General features: G+C 33.7%; 1 protein-coding gene across 1 annotated transcript in view; it reads left to right on the top strand.

Annotated features, from left to right (window-relative positions):
* The window catches only part of LTN1 (listerin E3 ubiquitin protein ligase 1), a 66,284-nt gene that overhangs the window by 16,272 nt on the left and 25,028 nt on the right, over nt 1-24,984 (top strand). Inside the window, exons 7-19 of the mRNA XM_077878911.1 lie at nt 2,437-2,610; nt 3,195-3,385; nt 4,114-4,249; nt 5,228-6,037; nt 6,441-6,482; nt 8,999-9,188; nt 9,662-9,901; nt 10,703-10,856; nt 11,635-11,779; nt 12,268-12,454; nt 14,016-14,175; nt 15,370-15,474; nt 19,420-19,562. Coding sequence (XP_077735037.1) covers nt 2,437-2,610; nt 3,195-3,385; nt 4,114-4,249; nt 5,228-6,037; nt 6,441-6,482; nt 8,999-9,188; nt 9,662-9,901; nt 10,703-10,856; nt 11,635-11,779; nt 12,268-12,454; nt 14,016-14,175; nt 15,370-15,474; nt 19,420-19,562 — 2,677 coding nt within the window. The remainder of the gene's footprint in view (nt 1-2,436; nt 2,611-3,194; nt 3,386-4,113; nt 4,250-5,227; nt 6,038-6,440; nt 6,483-8,998; nt 9,189-9,661; nt 9,902-10,702; nt 10,857-11,634; nt 11,780-12,267; nt 12,455-14,015; nt 14,176-15,369; nt 15,475-19,419; nt 19,563-24,984) is intronic.

Here is a 24,984-nt window from a genome sequence, read left to right as displayed (position 1 = left end):
ACCTCAAATTAATTTTTTTCACAGAAGTATCCTGAAAGTTGAAAGACTGTCTTTTCCTTACTCTGGCAGCTTTGTCAAATTCAGTTGAACATATATCATGAATTTTAATTTTAGACTGTATGCTGTTTAATTTATTTATATGTTATGTTTATCCTTACACCAATACCACACTTTCTTGATTATTATTGTTTTATAATAAATTTGGGAACGCTCTAACTTTGTTCTTTTAGGCTTTGTGAGGCCTTTTTCATCCTAAAATAATATTTTATAATGTGTTCCATCCTGAATGTATCTATAGTTTTTGTTGCTATTGTGAAATGGGTTTTGTTTTTTATTATATTTTTGATTATATTTTTTATTTTGTTTCTACCAACATAGGCATTCTATACTCTTGTATGCTAATTTTATATTCAGCAACTCTACCAAACTCTTGTTAGTTCTATAGTCAGTGTTTAGATGTTTTGAATATTTTATTTTTATAGCCAGTTATTTTGCTATGATTATAGTTACTTATTTAGGTTACTTTCCAATTCTTTTTTTTCTCTTGTCTCTTTGTATTAATTAGGTCCTCTAGTACCATGTTGAGTAGATGTGGTAGTAGCTGGCATCCTTTTCTTATTCCTGACCTTAATAAAATATTTTTAGACTCTTATTATTTTGAGTATGATGTTTGCTGTAGATTTCATACGATTTAAAATTTACTTTTTATTCTTAGTTGGCTGAGTATTTCTGTCATAAATTAATGATGAAATTTTCTTGATTGCTTTTTCTGACATGTTTAAATGATCATATAATTTTCCAACCTAGCATTTAAGAGATAAACATAGTCATGCTGTCTGTTTATCCTTTTAAATATACTGCTAACGTTAATTTGGTAATATTTTATATAAAACATGCAGAAATAAAGTACTTTATGGGGTTAAATATATATGTATGTGCATTTTTTTAATCCCAGAAAATATTATTATACTTCCAATCTTCATTTAGATTTCTTTTTTTTACATATTCAAATTATTCATTTTCTTTTTTTTTCTTTTTTTTTTAATTTATTTTTTATTGGTGTTCAATTTACTAACATACAGAATAACCCCCAGTGCCCGTCACCCATTCACTCCCACCCCCCGCCCTCCTCCCCTTCTACCACCCCTAGTTCGTTTCCCAGAGTTAGCAGTCTTTACGTTCTGTCTCCCTTTCTGATATTTCCCACACATTTCTTCTCCCTTCCCTTATATTCCCTTTCACTATTATTTATATTCCCCAAATGAATGAGAACATATAATGTTTGTCCTTCTCCGACTGACTTACTTCACTCAGCCATTTAGATTTACGTAAATATTTGTTGCTTTGTTTGCTCTTTATTCCATCTTTTGCCTTCTTATTTAGATTTACGTAAATATTTGTTGCTTTGTTTGCTCTTTATTCCATCTTTTGCCTTCCATCTGGGATCATCTGCCTTAATGTAGAACGTGACCTTGGATTTCTTTTTGTGGTGATCTGCTGATAATGGAGTCTTTTTTTTTTTTTTTTTTTTTGTAACAAGATTTTTTTTAATAAATTTATTTTTTATTGGTGTTCAATTTACCAACATACAGAATAACACTCAGTGCTCATCCCGTCAAGTGCCCCCCTCAGTGCCCGTCACCCATTCACGCCCACCCCCCACCCTCCTCCCCTTCCACCACCCTTAGTTCGTTTCCCAGAGTTAGGAGTCTTTATGTTCTGTCTCCCTTTCTGATATTTCCCACACATTTCTTCTCCCTTCCCTTATATTCCCTTTCACTATTATTTATATTCCCCAAATAAATGAGAACATACACTGTTTGTCTCATGATCTGTTTTTAAACTATGAATTAGCTTCTAATCTGTCATGTTATCTTTCTATTTAGTTTAGGAATTGTGCTTCATTCTTTTTCACATCTGCTGTACTTTTTCTGAGATCCTTTTCCTTTCAGATTTCTTTAAACTTCTAATTCTTTAAATATAGTAAGAATTGTTGATAAGGAATTTGTAACTGATAATTCTAAGATTTTAAAGTCTCAGATCTCTGTGTCATCTTTTGTTTCTGCTGATAGTGGATCATGGTTTCTTAGTTTTTGTTTGTTTGGCTCTATTTAACTTTGTGCAGCTTAGTAGCCTAGTGCATTAATAGGAATAATTTGCGACCCCTGCTGAAGGACTCCGCCAGCTAGAGAGGACTTACATTTGCTTCAGCCAAAGAAATAGTGCATTCTTTCTGCCTTCACTTTTATGTGGCAATTCCTAATGTCCTTTCAGCCACTGATACTTTACAGAAGATTTAAAAAATTTTTTTCTAGCCCTTTTAGTTTTTATTAATGGGAGGGTTAGTATGAATAGTCTGTCAGCTATTGAATAAAAAAATCTTCTCATAGCTCTGTGAAGCTTTAATTTAATCTACCTTTTTATTTTTTGTTTTAGATCCGCTCAGCTTATTTTGAGTTAGTTTCTGCTTTGTGCCAGCGTATTCCACAGTTGATGAAAGATGAAGCATCCAAAGTGAGCCCGTCTGTTCTACTTAGCATTGATGACAGTGACCCCATTGTATGCCCAGCTCTCTGGGAAGCTGTACTTTATACACTTACAACTATTGAGGTGTGTAAGAAAGGTACATTTAGTACATCTGGGAATACTTGTTTTCTAAGTTTGTATCTTAGAATCCTTAGATAAGATATGAGAAAGAGCCTATCAGATTATAATATCTAAAACTTATTGGAAAAAAATGCTTTCTTAGAAATAAAATTTAGAAATAAAATACTTAATCCAAAACTTGGCCTAATCTTAAACTGACTATAAAACGGCAGAGAGTTTTTATTTTTCTTTCAGTTTAGCCAGTATCAATTATTCTTTATGTGATATAGTGAAGTCAGTATATCTGAATCTTATATTTAATATTAAATATATTTAGCTGTTTTATTATGTAGCTTTTATAGAGGTTAATACTTTTAATAAGTTAAATAATTATTTCTGATCAGTGATGTCCTGAGCATGTGGAGTATATGGTTACTATATGTAATAAATTTCTTAAAATTTCCGAGTTTTAGTTTTTAATGGTGGTGAGAGATTTTAGCCTCTTGAGGTAGAATACATGATTTTTACTTTTGAGAGCTTATATATCTTTTAATAGGGAAAAGTATTTTATGATCTCTAATTATTATTATAATCTTTTCTTTGGTTAGGACTGTTGGCTTCATGTAAATGCAAAAAAAAGTGTGTTTCCAAAGCTGTCAGCTGTGGTGCGTGAAGGTGGTCGGGGTCTGGCCACTGTCATATATCCTTATCTTTTGCCATTTATCAGCAAACTGCCTCAGACCATTACAGATCCAAAGCTGGATTTCTTCAGAAATTTCCTCACCTCTGTAGTTGCAGGGTAAGGAATTCTAAATTTCTTGATCTTTAAAGCAAAAGAGATTTTTTTTATTTGCATAAATGGGTAGAATGCCATACTCATTATTGTCTTATTTAAATTATCCCCAAATTGTTTTGCTACTTATTAAACACTTTTAAAGTTTTCAGAGAATACAATTGGAATTCTTTCTTTGATACTTTCAAGGCTTCAGTGGTAGTACACAATGGAAGGTGCACTGAATATTGATTGTAAGGCCCTTAGATGGAAATAGTCATTTTTTAAATGAATAATTTTTTGGTATGCTGATAAATACAAATGCCCAAAGGGGAAAAAATGAACCACTGAAGTACTTAGAACTCCATAAACTTAAATATGATAGCTGTTTAAAATCACAGTTTAAAAAAATTTTTTAGTGTATTTGTTGATCTTAATAAAAGATACTCAATTTTATTAATGATTACAAATATATTTTACTACATTATTATCTTTGTTTTCTCTTGAAAATTTTCAGGTGAATTTTTTCCTGAAAAAAAATAGATATGTATTATCTTTTGTTGACACGTATTTATTTGAAAATATGCTTTTTTTTCACACTTTTTCAAGTTCTTAGTTTTTAGTTTTAAGAATTTTACTGTAAAAAAATTCTCTTCTTTTGGTATGATGCCTTTTCCATGTCTTTATTTTGGTGATTCTGAGTTGCTTGTTTTCTTTTTTGTGAGAGTAAGCCATAGTTCTTTATTATTTCTTAGGCTGTCAACAGAGAGAATTAAAACCAGCTTTTCGGAGTGCTCAGCAGTAATATCAGCTTTTTTTGAATGCTTACGTTTTATAATGCAACAAAACTTAGGTGAGGAAGAAATTGAAAAGATGCTCGTCAATGACCAGGTACTTATAATCTAAAAATTATCATTGCCTTTGCATATTGACTATAAAGAATCAAGCTCATTATGTCTTGTTGCCATTTTTATTAATTAACCTTCATACAGATTTCAAATTGAGTAATGTGTATTTCTGTCCAGATAAATAAAAATTCTATATTGTTGATTGCTAAAATAATACCATAATGCCTTAATTAATCTCTGGATGTGCAAACCCTAACTATTTTGTAGAATTGCAACACAAAACATATTTTCGAAGGTGCTATTTGTGGTCTTTTATAGCAAGTGTAAATCATACAATAATTTGTTACTTTCAAAATATTCAGCTACATTTAAGATCCTAGATAATGTCTCAGTTAACTTATCTTTATAATTTAAGAAAAAGCGTTTTGAATTCTGTGGGTCCTGTATGTCTTTCATATTGGTTTAGAAGAACGTAAAAAACTTGAATAAGTTCAGAAAATGCAAAGAAAACTATATTATTTGTTCATGACCAATAGTCTTGGTTAATTATATCATAAAAAGAATAGGGGGAATGCAGTGAAATCATTAACCTCTTTGTATGATATGAAAATGACCTAAAAGTTAACTCTTTAGAGTTTTGGGAGGAAAAGCAATGTTTTTCAGTTTTAAATGTGGGATTTTATAATGTTTTACAAATACCTTGTTTATTTCATTTTCTTTTTTCTTTTTTTTTTTTTTTGAGAGAGAGAAAGCAAGTGAGTGGGAGGAGGGACAGAGAGAGAGAGAGAGAGAGAGAGAATCTTAAGCAGGCTCTACACCCGGCTCAGAGCCCAACTTGGGGCGCAATCTCTCGATCCTGAGATCATGACCTGAGTGGAAATCAAGAGTTGGCCGCTTAAGGAAATGAGCCATCCAAGCGCCACCCCCCTTGTTTATTTTATTTTATTTTTTTTACAAATACCTTGTTTAAATTTTATTTCTCCTGAAAACTGAACTTTTCTATTTCTACCTTCTCTTTTAGTTGATTCCTTTTATTGATGCAGTTCTCAAAGAGCCAAGATTGCAAGATGAGCAGCTGTTTAACCATTTAGCAGAAACTTTAAGTTCCTGGGAAGCCAAAGTAGATGTGGAAAAAGATGATAAAACAGCCCACAGTTTGGACAAAGTACTACTGAATTTTTGGGAAAGACTGTCAGAGATCTGTGTGGAGAAAATCAATGAACCAGAAGCTGATGTGAAATCCGTGTCTGGTGTATCTAACCTGCTACAGGTCCTTCAGAAGCCAAAGAGCTCACTGAAGTTAAATAAAAAAAAAGTTGGTAAGGTTAGATTTGCTGATGAGCTGCCTGAAAGTAATAAAGAGAATGAAAAATGTGTCTCCTCAGAAGGCGAGAACAGTGAAGGCTCTGAATCAATGGCTGAAACTTCTCTTATTCTTAATTGTTCAGACTTTATATCACCACTAAGGAAGAAACCTTTGGAAGACTTAGTCTGTAAACTAGCAACAATGAGTATTAATTATGTCAATGAGCAAAAGTCAGAGCAACATCTAAGGTTACTTTCTACACTGCTCAGCTCTTTTTCTTCAACTCAAGTATTTAAAATGCTGTTAGGTGATGAAAAACAGAGTATTGTCAAAGCCAAACCTCTTGAAATAGCCAAACTTGCACAAAAAAATCCTGCGGTACAGTTTTTATATCAGAAACTGATAGGTTGGCTAAATGAAGATCCAAGGAAGGATGCTGGTTTCTTGGTCGACATTCTGTACAGTGCCCTCCATTGCTGTGACAATAATATGGAAAGAAAATATGTCTTGGATGATCTCATCGAGGTATAACTGTGTATCTTTTTAAATTATAATGGCTTACATTGCCACACTAATTATAGATAAGTCGAATGAGACATGCATGGAGGTTATTCTTGGGTGGTTTCTTGGCTGTGAATATCTATCTATTTAAAGAAGAGTAATATATTCTTTCCAATTTTAGTATATGTGCTGCCAACACGAGCACAAGCAATATATCCTTGATCGTGATGGGGAAGTGTGTGAGATTTATGGGTATATGTTCAGTAAGTATGGTAAGATGACAAATGCTTGGTAATAAAAGGCTAAATGTTTTAGTCTATAGTTTTTAAAGTTGGAGTAGCTAAAAAAGTTTTGATTTTTGTAGTTATTGCATAATGACTTCATTGCTTCTAGCAGATTATTTCTAACTCTCTTTTTCCTCTTTCAGGGGGATCTGAAATGGAGTTCTATTCTTCAGGTCATTGAAAAGGTATCCTAGGGATTTTTTTTTTCTTTTTCTCCTTTTTTTGTATTTATGGGTATAGAAAAATAAAAACTAGTCAATATTCACACACTGGTATGTGATCAGGTGTCTATGTTGGAGAACTTCCTTCTTATTGTAACTTTATTCCCATAAGTGGGAAAGCTTTTGATATTTGCTCTTGTCTGTAGTATTATTTTCCTGGTTAGAAATATCAGCAAAGAAGGAACAGGCTCTGGAAAATCCAGTGTTTTTTCCCTAGCAGATAAAGGAAGAGTTAAATATTTGATTACCTTTAAATTAAGACTACAAGTTTCTACCCTTATCCTATCCTTTTCTTCTATAGAAGTGGATTGAGTGGTTTTTACCTTTGACTAGAATACCTCAGGAAATTAAATTTGTCCTACTCTGGAATACTATACAGGCAAATTAAGATCTTCCAGACTTGTCTGATTGCCACTTGACTAAATAAGAAAATTAGTGATAAAAAAAATCAAAGAACATAAGCAATTTAGAAGTTTTAAAAAATGGCTTAAGTGTTTTTTCCTAATAAAGATGTAAATGATACAATACTTTTCAACCATAGAAATGTTTAATTACCTAAATTTCTTTTTGCTTTAGCGTTTTATATTATTTTTAAATTTTACACAAATAACTTTTTAATTTACAAGTTTTTTTTTTTTTTGGTATCTTTTTAAATTATGGTAAAAGCCCCATAACAAAATTTGCCATCTTAACTATTTCTGAGTTTACAGTTCCGTAGTATTAAGTATATTCACAGTATTGTGAACCAAACTCCAGAATTTATCTTAAAAAACTGAAACTATATTCCCATTAAATAGTACTCCCTATTTCCCCCAATAGTTACTTTTTACAAGAAAAATACAGAATATTAATTTACTGTTTTTCAATGAGAATATAATTTACCAGACAGCATTTTTTTTTAGTTTATCCAGTACATTCTCTCCATATAAGCAGGGTACATGAAAAGCCAGATTATCAGAAAGCTACTTGGTAAGTCTAGAATCAGAGCTAAAGCAGTTAGTAATTTGATTAGAGGAGACTAATACCCATTTCCAACTTAGGAACTTCCAGGTAACTCAAATACATCCGTTTGGAAGACTATCCTCTTCCTGGGCAGAGTTAGAAATTCATGGACAATGTTTGCCTCCTGTATTTCCATGACTAACTGGTCTTTTCATCTCCCTGAAGATGACCAGATTCTTTCTATAGATTTGTTAAAACATTAAATATTGTGCTTCATATCTTGCTAACCTGAGAGACATTTTATTGAGAAGTTTATTTCCTGGATTCTATAAAGTAGTTCAGTTTTATTTAGTAAACTGTGTTAGGAAAGCCTATATTATAGCTATCTACACTCTAGATTTTCTTGTTTTTAATGCAGCTTTATACTTTAGGATCAGAGTCATAAATTCAGCTTCTTTAAAAACGAACCTGAGTTTTGTAAGCAGAAAAGGACATTAGAGATTTTCTAGGTTAATCTCCATTTCTAAAATGAAGACAGAGGCCCAGATTGATTAAGAGATTGATTTGTCTAAGGTCATAAAGGCAGAATAGTGATAAAGTGTGGGCTAAAATAAAAGCCCTAGTTACTTACAGTTTCTTAAATAAAAGGATAAATGTTTTTTTAGGCACTACCCAATCCGCACTTGGATTTTTTTTTTTTCCAGATTGCTTTGAAATGAACCAAGTTGCAAATTCCTTTCTTGTCAGCCCTTAAAGCAAAAGAAGCTCTGGAAACATGGATCAGCATGCTTTTGGGGGTGGATTTACAGTTTTGTTTTGCTTTTCTTGCTTCCCCACTCCATGAAAATAAACCAGTTGCTGTTAGATATCTGACCTCAGTTACTATTGCAGAGAATTAGGGGAAATAATAAGGCCCATCGTTCATATTGAAGTAATTTACCACTATTAAATAATAATTGTTCTTTAATTTTAGTAAAATTAATGAACAAAAATTTAATATATAGAGCATTTTAAAATCTGTCTTCAAAGTTCATCCATTCATTATTCATTGAACATATCTGCAGTGTTGATAGCAGGTATCAAAGAAGTTTAAGACAGTCTCTACTCTCAAGGAACTTACAATCCCATTGGAAACAAGACATACGCAGATGAAACATTATAAATAATAATACAATCCAGTAAGTGCTTTAGAAATTCAGAGAAAAGCAGTGATGAGTATGGACTGGAGTGGATGGGGGAGACTTCGTAAAGCAGGTGGGCTTTGTAACAATTCTGAGAGAATGGATGGTATTTTGATAAGTAAAGAAGAGGGAAAATATTTGTGGTTGGGAAAATAGCATGAGTAAAGCATGAAAGTATATGTAAGCAAGGCTTAGTGGGGAACAGGGACAATTCTAGCCTTCCTAGAACTTGAGGAAGATTGGGGGATAGTGCTGGGGCCATTATGATGAAGGGAAGTAATATGGTACAAGTAATATTTTAGGCAGATACGCTTTTTGATCTTGCTTCTAATCATTGCTTTGATTTTATGGTTTTAGGCATGTTCTAGTTCAGATAAACATGCTTTAGTAACTCCTTGGCTAAAAGGAGAAATCCTTGGAGAGAAATTGGTAACCTTGGCAGATCATCTTTGTAATAAGGACTTGGAATCCTCAGTACCTTCTGAATCTTACTTCTCAGAAAGATGGGCTCTTCTAAGTTTGGTATTATCCCAACACGTTAAAAATGGTAGGCGAAAATATGGCTATTGTTTTTTAGTAGAGAATAAATCTTTCACTTTTTTGGGGAGATTCCATGTTGCAAAGTTGGCATGTAATTGAGAATAACAAGCTTTCATTCATTCAGTATTTTAATCTTGTAAGCACCCTGAATGTTTATTAATCTTTGTTGCAAGACTTGGAAAACATTGTATTATTTTTAGTTTTATATTCTAAAGGGTTTTGAGTAGCAAAGCTGTTTACTAATTTTGGTGAGCATTGCTTTTTTTTTTTAATTGCTTTTTTATGTGAGAGAAAATTGCTTAAATAAAATTGCTTTTGTGTGTGAGAGATCAGATTGATTTGTTGATAGAATTTTCTTTTGTCTACTACATAGATCTTAAACATACAGAAGACTTAAATGGTTGTTAACCCCAAGTATTAAAAACCACACTGTTGATATTTTTAAATTTTTTGTCTGTGTGAATTTTTTTTTTTCTGTAGATTACTTGATTGGAGAAGTGTATGTTGAAAGAATTATTGTTAAACTTCATGAAACTTTATCCAAAGCAAAGGAATTGTCAGAAGCTGAAAATAATGACTCATCAGTGTCTTTTATCTGTGATGTGGCTTATAACTATTTCAGCTCAGCAAAAGGATGCTTGCTAATGCCATCAGCTGAAGACTTACTGTTAACTCTCTTTCAGTTATGTGCTCAAAGCAAAGAAAATACACATTTGCCAGGTAATAGCCTACTGCTCAAATGTTTTGTTGGGAATCTCCGGCCCTGACCTTCATAGTGTAAGTGCCCAGGCTTTATTAATTGAATCATAATATACTTGAAAGTTGAAAGCACTTTGATTTAAAGGGCTACAAATCTTAAACACTTTCAGCTTTAGTAACTAAGTTAAAGATGTTTATAGACATTCTGTCTAAATTCTTTCTTGATACTAAAGACAGTTTTAGAAGGGGCCATGATAGATAATTAAAATCTTAGTCCCTTCACTCATTGGCTATGGTTTTTCAAGTTGCCTAATATCTTGATGCTTCAATCTCCACATTCATAAAGGGGGGGATATTGATATCTCCTCCTCTTAATATATATCAAGATGACATTGAGATAGTCTTTTTAAGGGCTATCTGGCCTTATGTATTAATTGAGAATAATGAAAAGAATATTTAAATTACCAGTATTGATAGCCTTCTTCCCCAGCCCTTTTTTTTTATACTAACTTCTATATTTGGAAAAGGTATAATATTTTTCACATCACCAAAAGGACAATGCTCTTGTAAATAAGTTCAGATCAGAAGAAAGCTAACTTTAAAAATCTTAACATGTTTGTATCTTAGCTCATGCCATGAGCTAGTTTATATTATTGCACATATATGACATGATTATTTTGGCAATTGAATAGTAATTTTATGTTTTCCTTTTTTAATGGTGTCTTAAAAATCTCAAGTCTGCATCGAGTTATTTCAGATATTTTATACTGATTACAGTTGCTTCACAGGGATTACAAATTACTGTTGACATCTTGATTTTAGACTTTCTTGTCTGTAAACTGAAAAATACTTGGCTCTCTGGTGTAAATTTATTGATCCACCAAACTGGCAATGCATATAAACAGAGTACCTTCCTATGTTTATCTGCTCTGTGGCTGAAGAACCAAGTTCAGTCTTCATCTTTGGATATCAAAAGGTAACTTTTTTTGTGCTTGTTTGCGCAGTATCTCTTTAATACCTGATAACTGTCTTTAAATAAGAGCCCACGATTAGTATGCCTATGAAAAATGACTTGTTACATAGAAATCTATAGGACTCTGTAAGATGATCCAGACAAAAAGATTTTTCCAAAAGGAATTTGTTTTAATGATCATTCGTTTAAACTCCATTAATTGAAGAGTGATTTGTCATAGCATATCTGCTGGACTTCTAATTTATGCTCAATGATGTGATGGTGGTGCTGTACTGTGTCTTGTGGGCTGGTGTGGATTATAACTGTAACCTCTCATGGCCACCACACATAGTGATTATTCTTCATTGTTTATTTTTGGGGAGTGAATAGCCACTGTGTTAAGGTGTTGAATTGCAAATATATTTCACACCTCATGCCTAAATCTATATATAAAAGTAAAAACCAAGAGAATGCATCCAGAGGCTGTTAGGATTGGGTCATATATTTTTCTGATTATCCTGGGGTTTTTTTCATAGAATAAGATAGGTGTATTTCAGAAATATCTGAAATAGGTCAAGTTCCCTTCATTCTGAGATAGAAGCAGCACTCAAATTCAAATCATAAATGTTGGATTAAATCCGTAATTTGGCTGTGTGTATGTTGGATACAGAGAAGAGGGAGTTTACTTGTCCTTTTGTTCAGATAAACTGTTACCTGCAATAGGGTATTTAATATGTACCAGGATGTTCAAAGTAGTCATAGCATAACTATAATAGTTACATTTTTTTTTCATTATTTCCAGTCTTCAAGTACTCTTGTCTGCTGTTGATGACTTGCTAAATACACTTCTAGAAAGTGAAGATACTAATCTTCTGGGAGTATATATTGGAAGTGTAATGCCAAGCAGCAGTGAATGGGAAAAGATGAGACAGTCTCTTCCTATGCAGGTATATTTGAGATTGGACAGTGCTTATCTTATTCTGAAGTTTGGACTTCATGCAAGCTTAAATATTTTTATTTTATTCTGGGGAAGAAAATGGAAACAAAATCAATCTCTTTTTTTTTCTGGGGAGAAAAAAGGTAAATGAAATGGATATCTTACTTTGCCTTTACGTCTCTGAATGCTCATATATTGGATGTTTTTTGTTTGTAAGACAGTGGCAGTTGCCATAGTACAAGGTGAATTAGACCTAGTTTTGTCCTGAAGGAGCCTTAAAGAAATACAGATGTTGATAATTTCCTATAGTAAAACTCAAACTTCTAGGCTTCTGTGATTCTACTAATAAACCAGTAATAACTTCATTTTTGAAGTTATTCTAATAACATTTTAAGGATACTCTAACTTCATTTTTGTTCCCTGTCTTAATTGCATAGGTAGTAAATAACTTAGAATATCTAATGATTTTGTATATAATTTAATGTATTCTTTTTACAGTGGTTGCATAGACCTCTTTTAGAAGGAAGATTGAGTTTGAATTATGAGTGTTTCAAAACAGATTTTAAAGAACAAGATACAAAGAAACTTCCCAGCCATTTGTGTACTTCAGCATTATTGAGCAAAATGATATTAGTTGCACTGAAAAAGGAAATAGTCCTAGAAAATAATGAGCTTGAGAAAATAAGTAAGTATATATGAGCATTCAGATATAATAGAAATGTTTTGAAATAATTACAATAAATATAATTTTGAAATAATTTTGATGAACCTACAATTTAGATAAGAATCTTCCATTCCTAAAAACTGTTTTAGTAATGAGGAACTTGAGGTTACTTGAGTGATGAATGGTAAATTTCAAATTGGGTGGAAACATGAAATCTTGCTAGAATCTTGTTAGCTGTAGAGCAGAATTGGTAGAGGAACAGTTATTCAAGCTGGTAAGACATTGATACAGGTAGATCCCATGGCATATAACCCTAAAGAAAATGGTTAAGTGAGTCTGGTGTTTCATCGAGGATTCTGAATTTCCAGTTTTTGAACCACTATACCTTTGTGTTCATAGTGGGGAGATAGATAGATATTTCCTTTTTTTTCCCCTTCATGGCAAGTAGAGGTTCAAATGTTGAATCCCAAAGGGGTTTTGGATTTCAAAACATCCCCCCATTCCAGGAAATAGCACAGAATTGTAGGAAGCAGTGTGACCTATACAAAATGGTATTAAAGGTGCAGAATATTTACATAATTTCTCTGTCAGTCTTGTTTGTAAGCCTTCAGTTGTAGCATAGTTACTAGTAGAAGAGAACATAGGCCCTGTGGAAGAAAGCTGGAACACCTCTTCTGACTAGCCAGTTCCATAGGCAGGGAAGGGCAAAGAGATTCGCCTGCAGTGTACATTGCCCACAGAGTGAATCTGTCCAAAAACAAAACTGGAAATTGGAGTAATAATAATCTTTGTAATAGTTTGCTTTTATTAACTATGCTACTAATTACAAACTGACAACATTATGTTTTTAATCTTCTTATCAGCTGTATCAGATATTATTATTGTTGTTTTTCTCACCTTATTGTTTTCTTAGCTTGACTCAATTAGAATTACATAGCTTGGAAAGGATAGAATTAGATTTTGAACCAGGTCTGAAGTCTTCTGACTTCAAAATCCATACATGGCTTTATAAGAGAGAGTTGTGACTAATTATGTATTAAAATTTACTGTGATGTGCTAGGTTTTGGGATAGGTACTGGTCATTGAATTCTCATAGCAGTCCTTGAGGCAGATTTTAGTACTCTAATTGAGAACTAAGTGTACAAAGCTCATTTGAATCCAGCGCATTCTGTTACTGAGGTCCATGCCACGTTTACTGTATCATGGTATTTCCCATTTCTTAACACATTGATTTGAACTTTTCATTTCGGGTATTCGGTCCCTTAATTGCTTGTCCTGTAGTAACTTGTTACCACTTGTGGCAAAAATAGGAAGATTTGTCCAGTATTTCTGGTAACTTAGGCTTGTCACATTCTTAACCAATCAGAAAAGGGAGCAAGTAAGATTTGGGAGAGGAATGGCATTTTGTATCAAATGTTCTCAGGTTTCATTACCATGGAACATCTCAAAGCAGATTTGAAAATCAGTTCATAGATACTTTGAGACTGGTGGGCATAGCATATTAGAAAATGGGACGGAGAAGTGAAATGATCGAAAGGCCTGTTTACAGAATACACTTGATGATGTGTTGTCCATTCTGTAGTTGCAGAACTGCTCTATTCACTGCAGTGGTATGAGGAATTAGACAATCCACCTATTTTTCTAACCGGATTTTGTGAAATGCTTCAAAAGATGAATATTACATATGATAACTTATGTGGACTTGGTAATACTTCTGGCCTTTTACAGCTGTTATTTAGCAGGTAAGAATCTCTTTTAACTTTCATTTTTATATGATTTTACTAGTTTTTGGCTTTGTTTCTGTAAAATGTTAGCTCATTTATGCTAGTCTTTCAGTCAGGGGATTGATCTAAATTAAACCCAATTCTTTTTTTTTAATTTGGTTAAGATTTTATTTATTTATTTGAGACAGAGTGAAAACGCATGAATGGGGGGAGGGATAGAGGAAGAGGAAGAAGTAGACTCCATGCTGAGCATAAAGCCTGACACGGGGCTTAATCCCAGTACCCCAAGATCATGACCTGAGCCCAAGGCAGGTACTTCATTGACTGAGCCACCCAGGTGCCCCTAAATTAAACCCAATTCTTAATGATAAATACTTTGTGGATTCTAAATACTCGATTTACTCATCTGGGGAGATACTTGAATTTTGCCTGTGTTCTTAAATCCATAAATATACTCAAGAATTTAAATACATGCCTGTATTCTTAAGTCCCTAAATACATTGTCATTTGGATGACAACAGAAGAAATAGAAGCCTTGTAGAAATTGTTTTGTCAACCATGATCCATTCTTCTACTTTCAAATCAAAGCTTTTACTTTGCTTGTTGTCACAGATGTGCCTTAAAATTATAACCACAAGATGCTCTCCTCTGCTTGGGGAAGTAGGTATAAAAACAGTCATACAGGTTCTTAGCAGTTAGGTATTGAGCTTGTTGAAATTACTATGTTGAGTGAAATTACTGTTTTGAACTGCTTCTCTTTGTTTTTCATGTACCTGTAGTGTTTTGAGTATGCTCTGTGGTATCACGGGTCCCAGGCTGAGCACATCTTTCTCTGCAATCTCAGTCCACATACTTAACACTCAGAAATTTCCTTGATAGATATTAATACCTCCTTGGTTCTTTAACATTAACCAGGCTTGGTGTCCTGTGTGATGTGTCCTTTTCCCAGCTACAGTCTCTGGTCCTCAAGCCTAATCTCATCTCTTGGAATTTGAAGGGCTTTGGGATGAGAGCTCAGTATCAGTTATAAAAGAGCATTGGAAGCCTAAGCCTCCCAGTCCATTCAGTAATGGCAGTTGTTTGGGGGCAAAAGCTCTGTGTGAATTAATACCCTCACAAGGTGATTTATTTAATTCTGTAAAAGGAATCAGGCAGACAGTCTTTAAAAATCTTAAGCACTTTGAAAATGGATTTTTTCTTTTCCTTTTTTAGATCCATGGAACATGGCACTCTTTGGTCTCTTATTATTGCTAAGTTGATCCTTTCCCGAAGTGTTTCATCTGATGAAGTAAAACGGCATTATAGGAGAAAAGAAGGGTATTCTTATTTAAAATGTTTGTACTTTGTAATTTGTTGTATTTAATCACCTTGGCAACCCCAGCTTATGAATAATCTCTAATCAATCAAGGAAATGATGTTTAAGAAATAAGGAAATTAAAGGAAATGAGAAAGATTTTAAAAGAATTTCAGTTGTTTTAGGTTTGAGACATACCTTATTTTATAAGCATTTTTATTTTATTTTTTTTAATTTATTTTTTATTGGTGTTCAATTTACTAACATACAGAATAACCCCCAGTGCCCGTCACCCATTCACTCCCACCCCCCGCCCTCCTCCCCTTCTACCACCCCTAGTTCGTTTCCCAGAGTTAGCAGTCTTTACGTTCTGTCTCCCTTTCTGATATTTCCCCTGAGATATAAGCATTTTTAACTTTAAAATATTTTGTTGTGGAATTTTATACTTAGTTTAAAAAGCATTTTGTTAACTTGTTCTCATTTTCCCAGAAATCTTTTTGGTAGAAATCTTTCTTTTTCCTATCCCTAATATACTTCTTCCATTACTTTATTTGCTATTTGGAAGTGATAGGGAAAGTTACTTACTCTTCTCTTTAATAAGGATCATCTTATTGAAAAATAAAGAAATGAGATATATATGTTCTTTTTTTTAAGATTTTATTTATTTATTCATGAGAGACACAGAGAGTGAGAGAGAGAGAGAGAGAGAGGCAGAGACACAGGCAGAGGGAGAAGCAGGCTCCATGCAGGGAGCCCGATGTGGGACTCAATCCCTGGACCCCAGGATCAGGCCCTGGACTGAAGGCAGCCCTAAACCGCTCAGCCACCGGGGCTGCCCCAAGATATTTATGTTCTTAAAGAAATAGGTTATGAGGTTGGACATACTAGACATCTAGAGTTGGTCATATTAGAGAAGCTAAACACTCAAATACTTATGTGAAATTTACCAAGACACATTTTAGATTTATTGATTTACCAAGAATTCTGAAATGATATGTATGTTCTGGTACAGTAGAATTGTAAATGAAATTTTGATTTTTTTTCCAGATTTAAACTTACTATTTTGAAGTATAGATTTATATGCAATTGTAAGAAATGATACAAAGAGATTCCATATGCCCTTCATTCAGTTTCCCTCAGTGGTACCATTTTGCATAATTTTAATATAATTTTACATCCAGGAAAATGGCATTTATACAATCCATTGACTAAGTTTACATGTACTAATTTGTGTATGTGTGTGTGTGTTGTAATACACATGTCTGACCACTACCACAGACCAAGAGACAGAACAGTTTTATCGTAAGGATCCCTTGTGTTGTTATAAACAGGGCCACTTCCCTTTCTCTCATTCTCATCTCCAGGAACAAGCAATCTGTTCTTTTCTTTACCATTTAGGAAAGTTACGTAAATGGAATCATACAGCATATGATCTTTTGATATTGGCTTTTTTTATTTAGCATAATTTAATTTTTTTTCTGATTGTAAAAGTAATAGGGAATTAACTAGGAAAGTATTAGAACAATTTCTAATAATTGATATATACTTAACAGAAAAATCACATATTTTTTATTCAGTAATAATAATTTAAAATGCCATAGGAAAAAAGAGATTCTATTCACAATGACAGCAAAACTATATCTAGAAGTAAATTTAACAAAAAAAATACAATTACAAAACTTCAGTAAGATTACAAGTGAGGGTGGGAAGATAAATTGTAAAAAATGGTTGTATCAATCTGTAATTGAAATGTAATCTCAATCAAAATTCCAGGAATATTTTTTGAAAAATGTGACAGACTGCATTTGAGGGAAAAAATGCTCAAGAATCAGTAGGGGAAAAAAAAGAATTGGTGGGAAATTTCTGAAAGAGAAAAGTGAGAAGGACTTACCCTACCAATATAATAACTAAGCAGTATTAAGTTGGTAGATAGACAAATCAGTGGGTCAGATATAGAATCCAGAAACTAATCCACACAGATATGAGAATTTTGTTGTTGTTGTTGTTTTTTAAGATTTTATTTATTCATTCGACAGACTGAGCGAGCACAATCAGGGGGAGCAGCAGGCAGAGGGACAGGGAGAAGCAGATTCCCTCCTGAGCAGAGAGCCTGATGTGGGGCTTGATCTCAGAACCCTGAAATCATGACCTGAGCCGAAACAGATGCTTAACCAACTGTGCCACCCAGCAGCCCTGAGAATTTAGTTTTTGATGTAGGTGGCCTTTTAAATCAGAGGTGTGAGTCAATAATACATGACATTAGGATAATTGGATACATTTGGAAAAAATAGCAAGGTGCCCTTCTTTTACATTGTACACAAGAATGAAGTCCAGATGAAAGCTGAATGTAAAGAACAGATCTCTATAAAATTATTAAGGGAAAGAAGAGACTCTATATAATCTTGTTATGGGGAAGATCTTAAGCCAAGCAGAAAAACCCAGAATCCACAAAACAAATGATAGATACTTGATTTTGTCAAAATAAAAACTTCTAGCAACTTAACTCCCCATCAACAGATGAATGGATAAAAATGTAGTATATACATACAACGGAATATTATTCATTATTCAGCCTTTAAAAGGAAGGAAATTCTGACATATGTTTGAACATTGATAAACCTTTAGGACATTATGCCAAGTGGAATAAACCAGGCATAAATAACAAATACTATATGATTCCATTTAAATGAAATACTTAGTCAAATTCATAGAGACAGAAGGTGAAATGTCTGCCAGGACCTGAGGAGGGGGGAAATGGAGAGTTCTTATTTAAGGAGTAGAGTTCCAATTTTGTGAAATGAAAAGACAGATTTTACTTAATGAACTGTATACTTAGGAATAGTTAATTTGGTAAATTTAATGTGTATTTTACCCATAATTTAAAATTTTTACAAAAAGAAAACTTTGTATGACAAAAATGTAGTGAAACAAAGGTTAAAGGACAAGTGACAAAATGGGAAAAAACATTTACAAATTTAAAAAAAAATTGATATCCATAATACACAAATAGCTTCTATTAGTAAAACTATCCAGATTGAAAAATGTGTCAAGGACTTTAAAAAGGTAATTAATAGATAAAATAGTCAATGGTAATTCATTTATGAAATGTGAAATATGAAAGGATTTGCCATAGTAATAATGATAGAAATACAAATTAAAAGAAGCACATTTTATCTGCCATCTTGCTAGAAATTAAGAAGATTCATTAAGTGTGCAGTCACACACATTTTTGGTGAAAGTGTAAATTGATTATGCTTTTTAGGAAAGCAATGTGAAATTATCAAAATATAATACATTCAAATCATTTGCTCTGGCAATTCTATTATATTTGTACATATGCAGAATAATACCTTGCTCACAGACATTTATTGTATTGCAGCCTTATTTGTAAGAGCAGAATTTTGGGGAAAACCTCATTGTGCACCAGAAGGGGAGTAGTTAAATTATGATAGTATGAAAAAAAAAATTATGATAGTATGGAATATTTTTGTTTTTGTTCTTAACTTAGTTATATAGCTTTAAAATAGAAAGTAATTTTTATGTATATGTCTTGTCATAGAAAGATCTAAAATGTAAGTGTAATACGTGTATTTAGTGTGATCTCTTAATATGAACTTTATATATGCACATAGATGAATATCAGTTCATAGAAAGGACACACAACTGGTACTGTTTAAATGAATCGGTAGACTCCTAAAGAGAACATAATCATATTTTGTTATGTAATTTTTAAAAATGGGGGAGAAGTTATATATGCTATGCTAGAAGCCTGTAAAAAAGAGAAGGTAGCAGCAAAAAATATCTAGTTTCATCATCCAGAACCAGCATAGTTTGCTTTTTTTTCCTGTACAGTTATTTTACATAGTGGCATTATTAGTCTTTTTGAGTATTCTGAAGGAGAGGAGTTTTCTGAAATCACTGCATGTTTAGGATAAATATAATTCATACTTTTCCTTTTCTTTAAACAGTTTTTTCCCACTAACGGAAGGTAATATGCATACCATTCAAAGTCTCTGTCCGTTTTTGTCAAAAGAAGACAAGAAAGAGTTCATTGCTCAGTGTATACCTCCCCTTTTGGCCTGGACTAAGGAAGATCTTTGCAGTACTAATGGTTAGTGCTTGATAACAAATATTTCTTTTATTTAATTACTGTTTGAGATAAAAGAAGCATTTCTTAATATCTAAACCCAAATCTAGCAGAGATAAGTTGAATTGCAGCTGATTTATTCCTAGTTTATACTTTTGCTATGTAACAAGTTGACAGTCAATAGGATGAATGTCGTTGGAAAATAACAATTATCCTTTTGCAGTATAGAAGTACTACAGCTTTAAGAGAAGATTAAAACCACAAATATCCTTTCATTATTTATTTCCATCCATAGCACTTTTAGCTATGCTTAATTGCTTAATTTCTCCCTAGTCAACCAATGATTGACAATCTAAAGGTAATAGAATAGCTTTTGTTGTATTTTACACTTTTGGGATACTTAATACTCTGTTAGTTCATTTGTTTATTAATTAATTAATTTTTTTTTAAACTTTTTTTTAAAGATTTTATTTATTTATTCATGAGAGACACAGAGTGAGAGAGAGAGAGAGAGGCAGAGACACAGGCAGAGGGAGAAGCAGGCTCCACACAGGGAGCCCGACGTGGGACTCGATCCCGGGACTCCAGGATCAGGCCCTGGACTGAAGGCGGCGCTAAACCGCTGAGCCACCCGGGCTGCCCTCATTTGTTTATTAATTTAATAAACACTGAACATGGCTCTTTGGCAGTTCCTCTTGTAGGCAGGACAGACATAAAATTATATTGTGATAACCAATATATCAGAGACATGTCCTGTGTGTCAAAGCAGCAGAAAAGGAGCTTCCCCACTCTGCTTGGAGGCATCATTGGTGATTTCACAAAGAAAAGTTTAACTGGGTAATGAAGTATAGTTTTCCACAGGGATGTAGTTGGATTTCAGGTACACAGAAACATGAAAGAGTGTAGAGATTTCAGTTTGGTTGGCATTTAAGGTAGAAGGTTTAGGACAAAGGGTGTAGGATGCCAAGAACCTGGATTTTGATAAGCAGTAGGGAAAGGCCTCATGGAGGTTAAGGAGTTTGGACTTTAAGAGGTAAGCAATAAGGAGCTATTGGCTCAAATTATGTAGGAGAGTAGTAGCAAGACTATTTCATTAGATTATTTTGATAACTGTGAAGGGTGGATATGAAGGAAAAGATTAGGAATAGAAGACAGGAAGCTATTGGAATGTCCTTATTTTTTTAATTTTTATTTTATTTATTTGTTTTTAGAGGGGGGAGGGGCAGAGGGAAAGAATCTTGCCCAGCTCGGAGCCTGATGGTGAGACTCAGTTTCCCAAACCTGAGATCATGACCTGAGCCAAAATCAAAAGTCAGATCTCTGATTGACTGAGCCACCCAGGCGCCCCCAGAAAGTCTTAATGAGAGATAAACAGAGCTTAAATAAAGGTATAGATGGAAGAGATTAAGGAAATAGAATTGGTGTGGCTCTGTGATTCTATTTCTGAATTGGGTAGAAGGAAATACCAGTAGGCCTTAGAGAGAACCTTTAAAGGAGACTTGAAGGTTAGGAGGAAGTAGGGAAGGGAATATACAGGGAACCAATGTTAAATAAGGTAGCTATGGGATAATACTCAAATGGAGATTGCCTGTTGATGGAAATACTGCTTTCAAAGCCCACATCGTCGTGTAGGTGGTTGTATGATCTGTAAATGAGGATGAGCTCTCCAGGGAGAGTGAAGAGTGAGAATATCAAAGGGAACACCATTACATAGATAGAAGGGGTCTGTGGGTGGGGGAGACTTGAAAATAGGGATTAAAGATAAAGAGAAGCAGAGGAGGAGTTGTAGGTAGTATTCATCACCCGTATTAAATGCCAGAGAAGGTCAAATAAAATTCAGGGCTAAAAAGTGTCCATTAGCTTTGGCATTATTGGAACGAAGAGTGGTGAGAAGGTGGTGAAAAAGGATGTAGAAAGAAGGTGAGAGCTGGAGATGAATTCAAGGTTAGAGAGAAAATCGGTATTCCAGAGGAGGAGGAGAAGCAGATAGAGATGGAGAACTGATGATAGCTCCCACTGAGGAGATGAGAGGGATGGGGTCTACTTAGATTTACTAACCTCGTGTAGGTGGAGTGACTTTCTTCAGAGGGAAGAAAGGAGAGATGTAGGATGGATGCAGATGTGAATAAAGAGAGGGTAGGGAACGTCATGTGTTCTTACTAATCAGTTCTCTGTCCTTTCGGGCTAGGTCATTTAATGAGTGGAAACTGGATTGTAGATTTTAAGAAGGATAGTGAAAGTTTGAAGTAGTGGAAGAAATGCTCCTGTCAACAAACTTTTCTCAAAAAGAATTAGGCTATGGCACCAAAGGCCAGCTGATGTCAAAAATAAATTATTGTGTCATTAAGCTTTATAGTTGCGTTCACTTACAGAGTTAGACTATAGGATCAGGCAGGGATTTGTAGTTTTGGAATGAGGATGCAGTTGAAGTGGCTGTGCATAGAGGAGAAGAGTACCTAATGGGAGTGAAGGTGGTTCCTCCAGCACACATCATAACTGAAGGATGGCAGAGGCAAGGAAGGGGCAGGAGGAAGGACTGCAGTGTCACACAGACCACAAGGTGCATCGCTGTTTGGAAAGCCCTGCAGGAGGAAGAATGTTTCTGAGATTTGATAACTAATTTTGCTCTTACAGCCAAAGTAATGAAACAATTAGCTAACAAATGCATTTTTAGTATTTAGTTGTTAGAAAACTTATTGTTTTTATTACACTTGAGCTCCGTGTATTCTGTTTTGCCAGGAAGTTTTTAAAAAAATTATTCCTCTGCCTTTAAAGGAAAGTTAAATATATTATACATTTTCTTTTCTTTCTTCCTCAGTTCCCTTTTATGTACAGGGTAAAAATCTAAGCCCTTAGTTTGGCCTGTTGGACATTTTACAGTCTTATTGCAACTGACTCTCCAGTTTTACCTCTTTTTTGCTTCCATCCTGGACCCTGGCCATGCTAAATCTTCATGATTTTTGAACATTATATACTTTTTTTTAAGTTTTAAATTATTGACATATATCTCTGTATATGTTTAAGGTGTACCACTTGATGGTTTGATTTATATATACTATGATATGATTACCACAATAGGTTGAGCTCACATCCATCTTATTATAGATAGAATAAAAAGAAAGGAAAGAGGAAAAAAACTTTCTCCTCCTGATGAGAACTCAGGATTAACTTCTACCAGCTTTCCTACTTACCATGTTGTTAGCTGTAGTTACCATGTTGTAGATTACATCCCTGGTACCTACATTTGTCTTGTAACTGGAAGTTGTAACTTTACAAAATTCTTTCTCCAAGCTCCGTCTTCCCCCATCCTCTCCCTCTGGTAACCACAGCCTAATCTCCTTTTCTGTGAGTTTGGGTTTGGTTTGGTTCCACATATGAGTGAGATTATACAGTATTTGTCTTTGACTTATTTCACTTTAGCATAGTGTCTTCAAGGTCCATCCATGCTGTCACAAAATGGTAGGGTGTCCTTTTTTATGGCTGTGAATAGTATTCCATCCTATATTTATTTTACAACTTTTTTTCCATTTCATTCATTGATGGACACTTGAGATGTTTCCATGTCTTGGCTGTTATAATTAATACTGCTATGAACATGGAGGTGCAGATATCATTTGGAGTTAGAGTTTCTTTTTACTTTGGATATATGTTGACCTTTGAACAACATGGGTTTGAATTGTATGGGTCCAGTAATATGCACATTTTTTTAATAACTAAAGTACAGTAATGTATTTTCCTTATGATTTTCGTGACATTTTCTTTTTTCTAGCTTACTTTATTATAAGAATATAGTTAATACATACAACAAAATATGTGTTAATTGTCAATGTTATTGGTAAGGCTTCCAGTCAGCAGTAGGCAGTTAGTAGTTAAGTTTTTGGGGAGTCAGAAGGTTATATGCAGATTTTCAGGTGCATGGGGTAGAGGTGGGGGTTGGTGCCTCTAACTCCCACATTATTTCAGGTTTAACTGTATTCCCAGAAATGGAATTACTGGATCATATGGTAGTTCTATTTTTAATTTTTTTAAGGTCCTTTGTATTGTTTTCCATAGTGGCTGAGCCATTTTATGGTCCCACCAACAGGGCACAAAGGTTCCATTTTCTTCACAGCCAGGCCAGTATTTGTTATCTATCTTTTTGATGATGACCCTTCTATTAAGTGTGAGGTGATATCTCACTGTAGTTTTAATTTGCGTTTTCCTAATGACTAATGATGTTGAGTATCTTTTTATAGTATATATCTGTTGGCCGTAAGAATATCTTCTTTGGGAAAATGTCTATTCAGGCCCTTTGCCCTTTTTAAAATTAGATTGGTTTTTTGCTCTTTAGTTGTATGAGTTATTTATATATTTTGGATATTAATCCCTTATTGGATATATTTGCAAATATTTTTTCCCATTCTGTAGGTTGTCTTTTCACTTTGTTAATGATTTATTTTGTTGTGCAGAAACTTTTTAGTCTGATGTAATCTCACATTTTTATATATGATTTTGTTACTTGTTCTTTAGGAGTCATATCCAAAAATTAATTACTAAGATGCATGTGAAGAGCTTTATTCCTTTATTTTCTTCTAGGAATTTCCTAGCTTCAGGTCTTATATGTTTAAATCTTTAATTGGTTTTGAGTTAACTTTTGCAAATGATATAAGATATGGGGTCAGTTTATTATTTTACATGTGAATAGCCAATTATCCTACTACCATTTATTGAAGAGTCTGTCTTTCTCCACTTAGTAATTTTGGATCCTTTATCAAATATTAATCAGTCATATTTTGGGCCTCAATTCTATTTCATTGGTCTGTTTGTGTTTATGCTCTATTATACTGTCTTGATGACTATAATAGCTTTATAGTATAGTTTGACATCAGGAAGTGTAATGCATCCTACTTTGTTCTTTCACAGGATTTATTTGGCAAGTCAGGATTTCTTGTGGTTCTGTGTACATTTTAAGAGTGTCTTTTCCTTGGCAGCTCGGGTGGCTCAGCAGTTTAGTGCCACCTTCAACCCAGGGTGTGATCCTGGAGACCCAGGATCGAGTCCCACATTGGGCTCCCTGCATGGAGCCTGCTTCTCCCTCTGCCTGTGTCTCTGCCTCTCTCTGTGTCTCTCATGAATAAATAAATAAAATCTTTAAAAAAAAGAAAAGTATCTTTCCTACTTATGTAAAAAATGCCAGTGGAATCTTGAATAGGGTTTGCATTGAATCTATGGATGACATTTGGTAGTATTGGTATTTTAACAATATTCTTCCAGTCCATGAACATGGGATACCTATTTATTTGTCTTTAATGTCCTTCATCAGTGTCTTACAGTTTTCAAAGTAGAGATCTTTTATTTTCTTAAATGTATTCCTAAGTATTTTGGTTTTGATGCTGTTGTAAATGGGATAGATATTTTTGTCCAGAAAGTTTGTTGTTATTCTATATAAGTGTTACTGATTTTTGTA

Source organism: Canis aureus, chromosome 30 (assembly GCF_053574225.1).
Source record: "Canis aureus isolate CA01 chromosome 30, VMU_Caureus_v.1.0, whole genome shotgun sequence".
Classification (NCBI taxonomy): Eukaryota; Metazoa; Chordata; class Mammalia; order Carnivora; family Canidae; genus Canis; species Canis aureus.
This window is presented reverse-complemented; position numbering and strand designations above follow the sequence as displayed.